This window comes from Peromyscus maniculatus, chromosome 9 (genome assembly GCF_049852395.1).
Source record: "Peromyscus maniculatus bairdii isolate BWxNUB_F1_BW_parent chromosome 9, HU_Pman_BW_mat_3.1, whole genome shotgun sequence".
Classification (NCBI taxonomy): domain Eukaryota; kingdom Metazoa; phylum Chordata; class Mammalia; order Rodentia; family Cricetidae; genus Peromyscus; species Peromyscus maniculatus.
Window position 1 is genome coordinate 55,659,805 of NC_134860.1, and position 6,769 is coordinate 55,666,573.

The following is a 6,769-nucleotide window of genomic DNA, read 5'->3' on the forward strand; positions in this document are numbered from 1 at the left end:
CACCCCGCTCCCATCTGGTTCACTTGAATTTTGTGTGACATGAGAAGAGCCCCATTTGTTCACTTCCCTAGTACAGGTAAGACAGTCTCACCACCTCCTACAGAAAAGGCATCATATTCTGCAGGCAGTACCTGTCTACTTTAGGGGTCCCTTCCCCTTTTATCACCAACATCACTACCTTGCTCATATTCTTAAAGTTCTTAAGCTTCTCGTGTTCGCTACACATTTTCATCTTTTCGTATGAAGACGCCACGAGAAGCTTACCTGGGCTGCCGGGCTGGGGTGGCGGACGCCTTTAATTCCAGCACTCGGGAGGCAGAAGCAGACGGATCTCTGTGAGTTCGAGGCCACCCTGGTCTACAGAGAGAGCTCCAGGACAGGGTCCAAAACTACACAGAGAAACCCTGTCTCGGTAAAACAAAACTATAAGCTTACCTGGGCTGTGAACCTACACGTAAAGAAAACAGCTAATACACAATCAACTTTTCCAGAGACCGTGCATAGCCCACCGCGCATGCGTGTGTCCTGCCCCCTCCCCAGAGCACCGCGCAGGCGCGCCCAGGCTCCCCCCCCCACACACAGGGAAGTGCGCCTGCGCCGACCGACGCCCCGCCCCGCCACTCGCCCGCTATAAAACCTCGTGCCTTTCCTCGCGAGAGACGACTAGCTCATGCTCGCCGCAGGGGTCGGAGGTCAGGGCGAGCGTCTCCCGGGCCGAAGGAGGAAGATGGCGGTGGAATCGCGCGTTACCCAGGAGGAGATTAAGAAGGAGCCCGAGAAGCCGATCGACCGCGAGAAGGTGCGGGCCGCGGGCTGCTGCGGGGCAGAGGCGGACGGGGGGCGGGCGGACGGGCGGGCGGACGCGGCCTGCGGACGGACGGGTGGGCGGGAAGGGCCAAGCGGCGCGGCCGCGGCTGACTCCCCGCCTCTCCGCAGACCTGCCCGCTCCTGCTGCGGGTCTTCACCACCAACAACGGCCGCCACCACCGAATGGACGAGTTCTCCCGCGGGAACGTGCCCTCGAGCGAGCTGCAGATCTACACCTGGTGAGCCGCGCGGGGCTGGGGCCTGGCGGGCTGCGCCCTGGGGGACCGGGCTCTGCTGCGGGAGGGAAGAAGCGGGCTCGCCCGCCCCGGAACGCCTGTAGGCGCGGTGGCGAAGCGTTAGGTTTGGAAGGAACAGACCGGCGTCGCTCTCAGCATACGGCCACCGGGCACAAAAACACGTAGGTGGTTTAAAAGGCGGGAGTGGGACGACGGTAGGTGGTCGGGGGGTTGCTTGGCTGTTGCGTGGCGTTCTCAGAGCATCGGCAATCTGACGCCTCCGAGGAGCGCAGCGCCAGAAACTAAAAAGCACCAGCAAACCCCCAGTCCTTTCTGCACTGGCGCTTGGTGTAAAAGCCTTTGGTGGTGGTTCAGTGAAGACGGCTGTTCAAAGGTTTTGCCGAATGTTTTATCTCCGCGTTACTGCCTTGCTGCCCGCTCAGCTGGGACCACACAAGCTTGTCCTTCGTATTGTGTCGGGCTAACATCGTAATGGCTTTTGAAAAGCAGTAAAAGCTAATTTTAATATATTTTTTGTTGTAAAATATAATACGACATTTGCCACTTTAACTTTTGAAAGTTGTGCAACGTCTGCTCCTAAAATCTTTTCACACACTTCACAACTGGAAACTCTGCACCTGTTAATCAAGCAGTAATTTCTTAGTACAGGTGGATCTGAGTTCGAGGACAGCCAGGGCTACACAGAGACTCTCTCAAACAAACACCCCCAAAAATAATGGGTAGTGATTGGACTTATAGGGAAGAATTAATCAGTAATGGCTTAATGTAAACCACTTTTCAAATATTAAAATTCCATGTGTCTCCCAACAAAGATGATTTCCAATTTGCTAGTACTTTCCTTACATTCTCAGGATATAATGTGCTGCCTTTCTATACAGTGAGCTCAGCTTTTCAGAGAGGGTTACCTCTCTATCTGTAGAGATTGTTCCAGAACCACTTGGATATAAAAATCTTGGAATACTCATGTTTTTTACTTTAAAAAAAAAGAATGTAGTGTTTACCTAGAACCTGTGCACATCCTGCAGTGTATCCTTTTAGGACTTTCGGCTGATAAATTCAGGCCTACCCAGATTGTTAAAGCTTATTTAATTCCCCCCCCCCCCCCACAGGGTTTCTCGGTAGCTTTGGTGCCTGTCCTGGACTAGCTCTGTAGTTCAGGCTGGTCTCGAACTCACAGAGATCCACCTGGCTCTGCCTCCCGACGCTATTTAATTTTTTTTAAAAAAATCGCCTTAAAACAAAAGCAAATTAATTATCTCACTGCAGAGTTTATACCAGCATTGAAGGTCACTGGAGGCAAAATTTAAATTTTCCGAGTTAACTGCGGAATAGGATATGAATTCTGACAGTAAAATGCCGCTGCACAATTAAGAAGGTAACAGCGTGAGTCTTTTTATCTGAAGTTTTACAACTCATTTGACTGCACAGTGAACTACATTTCTTCTGAGAAAATAAGTTTTTATTTGAAATATACTTAGCATGAACTATATATTTTTATGTCATAGTTTCATTATGATATCTTTAAATTTTTTATTTTCTTATGTGTATGGCTGTTTTGCCTGCATGTACGTGTGTGCACCACATGAATGCCTGGTGCCCACTGAGGTCAGAAGTGGGTGTTGGATCCCTGGGACTGGAGTTACAGATGGTTGTAAGCTGCCATGTCAGTGCTGGGAATTGAAACAGGGTCTTTGCAAGAGCATCCAGTGCTCTTAACTGCTGAGCCAGCTCTTCAGTACCCCTCCTCCCAACCCCCACAATATCTTTCAAAAAAAATTTTTTTTTTCGTTTTAGGCCGAGTGGTGGCACACACCTTTAATCCCAGCACTCGGCAGGCAGAGGCAGGCGGATCTCTGAGTTTGAGGCTAGCCTGGTCTACAGAGCGAGTTCCAAGACAGCAGGACAGCCAGGGCTGTTACACAGAGAAACCCTGTCTTGAAACCTCCCCCACCCACCCCCAAAAAAAGAAGAAAAGAAAAAAGTTTTTTAGGCCCTGGAGAGAGAGCTGAGAGGATAATAGTTCTTACAGGGGTCCAGAGTTCAGCTCCCAGCACACATAGGGTGATCCAGTGCACTCATCTGGCCCACATAGACAGACACTAGGCACACACATGGTGCACATTAACATATATGCAAGTCGAATACTCATACACATAAAACAAAAAGTTAATCTTTTCCAAAATCCCTCTTTCTGTATTGCATACATGCTTAGAGAGGCCCAGAGTAATGTTAATAGCACCGATTATTTTTTAATTGGTAAGAATTGGGCTATAATTCATTGCATTCTAGAAAAGTAATGCATATACGTTCTTCCTGCAATTTATAAAATGGCCTTTGGTCTGGAATATTCCCATGGCAAAAGACAGGGTAGACCTTCCAGCCTGTTTGTAGAAATATCTTTCCCTGTGGTTGTGGGCTTGGTTACTTATTTGTTCTACTTAAGTGTGTTTGTACCACTGCTTTGTCTGTTCCCAGTGGGCAGGAATGCCGCTTGGGGGAGCCTTCGCTGATCTAACGTGTATCTTTATGATAATACAAGGACTGTCTTTCTTGGTGACGGTGACACCTACAAGTCACTTATTAGCCTGACAGGTTGGAACTTAGCAAGTATCAGGCATTGGCATGCTGTACTGTCCTGTGCATGCAGAGACCCTCTTCTAGAGGTGACAACAGGTGCCACTCCACGGCAGTTTATAGATGGGAGCTGAGGGGGTAGCTCAAAGTAAGTTGCTTGGCTCTGTGCATGAAGGCTTGGTCAGAAAACCACAAAGACAAAAAAGCCTGGAAACTTTAGAAAAGAACTCAGCACAGCTGAACAAGGAGGGAAATGAGTTTTTATCTGTGTTTAAGAGTTAGAGATAACCAGAATGTGTGTAACAAGATGAAGAAGGGAAGACTTGGAAAGGTTTAAACTAGGGCGATCGATTGGGCAGCTAAATGAGTGGTGGTAATTTTTTTTTTTTAATCGAGCTAGCAGAAGGCATGTTCTGGAAGACTGAGTTCTAGTATGGGAATATTGAGAATGTGGTCATCCTGGGTATTTACACCCCAAGTACTTTATGGTGGTGTGGATTTGTAAAGTTCACAGTGAAAATGCAATGGGTTCTGTGGTTCTCTTCCTTGATACTATTACATCAGTGTTCTCATTCTCAAGTGTCTAATGTTCTGCTGGTTTTTTTTTTTTTTTTGGTTGTTGTATGAGTGTTCTCATTCTCAAGTGTCTAATGTTCTGCTGTTCTTTTTTTTCAGTGTTCTCATTCTTAAGCGTCTAATGTTCTGCCGGCTGTTGTTGTTTGTTCTAGGACTTAGCACAAAATGCTGTTTTAAGTTTAGACTTGCATTTCACTTTTCTCATTGTTATGGGCAGAAACAATATAAATGGGAACCAGGTTGTTAAACGTTGCTAAGATGTTCGTGTTTTCAGTTATTTTGTTCTAGATTGTGTATATATTAGCTCAAAGGACTATCCTTAGCTCTGAGTTCAGATAAGGCATTTAATTAAAATTTAATTACTTTACATCCTAACCAGTTTCCCCGCCCTCCTCTCCCATTCCCTCCCCAACCTCCCTTCTGCCCCCCCATCTACTACTATTTTTTTGTTCAGATAAGTATTTTAAGTTAATAATGGCTTATGTTGTAAAAGGAGCCCATATTTGTCTTAAAATTTCATGTCCTTGGCTTTAGGATTCCATTATTAAAAAATGACTTTTTATTATTTTGTGTTGTGTTATGCACTTGTAGAGGTCTGAGGGCGTCTTTTGGAATATGTTCTCTCCACATTTACTTGAGAATTCTGGGGCTTGAACTCAGGACAACAGGCTTGTGCAGCAAGTGCCTTACCTACTGAACCATCTTTTCATTACACTTCTGTGTGTACTTGTGGCGTATGGGTGTGTCATGGTTCATGTGTGGAGGTCAGAACACAGGTGGCGGGAGTTGCTTCTCTCCTTCCATCCTGCGGGTTCCGTGGATCGGATTCAGGTCATCGGGCTTGGCCGCACGTACCTTTCTTTACCTGCTAAGCCATCTTGCCCGCCTCCATCATTAAGATTCTGTGAGAGAACAAGAAATTGCATATCCTTATGAAGATTCTATCTCAGCACATTGATTCTAAGGTGCATTCCAGTTTTAGGGGCTGTAATGTATGAGAGATTATGTATTTTAGAAATTAAAACAATTTGTATAGTTGAAAAACTTGGACTGTTTCTTGTAGGTAAGTACATCACTGAGCCAGATGATGTTATGTAGCTTCAGAAGAGGTTATGTGGGACTTTCCTTAAACTTGTAACAAGATTAATTTATTGATATTTTTAGCATTGAAGCCACCACAGGAAATATTCAGAGGCAAATCATTTTTTAAATTATTAGTTGTGTTTGCTCACATTCCATGAAATGCTAGAAGAGGTCAGAGGACAGCTGTGGAGTTGGTTCTCTCCTTCTGACCTTTGCTTGGGTTGACACAGGTTGCCAGGATTGTGTGACAAATGTCCTTTTCCCTGCCAGGCCATCTTGCCAATAAATCATATAGTGTGAGGCCCTGGAATACAACTTGTTTTTATGTCTTTGTTATACTAACGTTTATTAATCATATTACCCTTTCAAAAAATTTAGGATGGATGCAACCTTGAAAGAACTGACTAGTTTAGTAAAGGAAGTCTACCCAGAAGCGAGAAAGAAGGGCACACACTTCAATTTTGCAATTGTTTTTATGGATCTTAAAAGACCTGGATATCGGTAGGTGACTTGTTACTTTAATTTCTGATATCTGCAGTTTGCAAAGCCGCGCCGCTGCCTCCCCCCCCAAAAAAAAAAAAAAAAAGCTATCAGTCTGTTTCAGGCTTTAGTGTTGGAATTACAGGAATATGCCGCCATGCCTGGCTTTGGGAGAATCCCTTTAGCGGCCCTCTTGAGTGGCAGTGGTGGTGTCTATGGCTTTAGAGTCAGATCTGGCTTAGTTTGAATGTAGTACTTAAATTCTGTAAATTTGTTGTGTGGAGATCATTTCATGTTCTCTAGTGCATACTGTTCCCTTGATGCATTTCTAGTCTGTTAACAGTTGACTTCCTTTCCTGCAGAGTTAAGGAGATTGGCAGCACCATGTCTGGAAGGAAGGGCACTGATGACTCCATGACCCTGCAGTCACAGAAGTTCCAAATAGGGGATTATCTGGACATAGCCATCACGCCTCCAAACCGGGCACCTCCTTCAGGACGGATGAGACCATATTAAATTCTATTGACTTTCTTGAAGTTATTTTTAAGCCAGTTTGTAAAATAAACTTACTTAATCTTTTCCTCCCTTGAACCTTGCCATTAAGCCTTTAAATTCTAAGCAAATTGTAACACATTTATTTAGGAATTAGAGTTGGATGTACTTTGGTATATTAAAGTCTGTATGTTTTAAGCCCTTCTGTAAAATACGAAGAAAAGTGCTCTTAGCATTCTATATAAAACTATTGTGAAATACGTGTGCAATTAGCCCAGGTGTGAAAGTTAATGGAGATCTGGGAACAGAGTCTCACCACATGGATTTTTACTAAGCAGCAGAGGACATTTTAAGCCCTAAAGAGGCAGAACAAGAAAGCCATGGGGTTGTATCAAATGGTGCAGTATGTTTGTGGCTTTAGACTGTAGGCCTGTGTGAATAAGACAAGTTGAAGAAACCATCTTATGTTGGAAAAGTTTGGCTCACGTTGGTGACACAAG

General features: G+C 45.0%; 1 protein-coding gene across 1 annotated transcript; it reads left to right on the plus strand.

Moving 5' to 3' along the window:
• Nucleotides 1-638: 638 nt before the first annotated feature.
• Sap18 (Sin3A associated protein 18) lies at nucleotides 639-6,541 on the plus strand. The gene is made up of 4 exons (XM_006988434.3): nucleotides 639-799; nucleotides 937-1,046; nucleotides 5,676-5,798; nucleotides 6,140-6,541. Exons 1-4 carry the CDS (start codon nucleotides 671-673, stop codon nucleotides 6,291-6,293), a joined length of 516 nt encoding a protein of 171 aa, XP_006988496.1. The 5' UTR covers nucleotides 639-670; the 3' UTR covers nucleotides 6,294-6,541.
• Nucleotides 6,542-6,769: the final 228 nt, after the last annotated feature.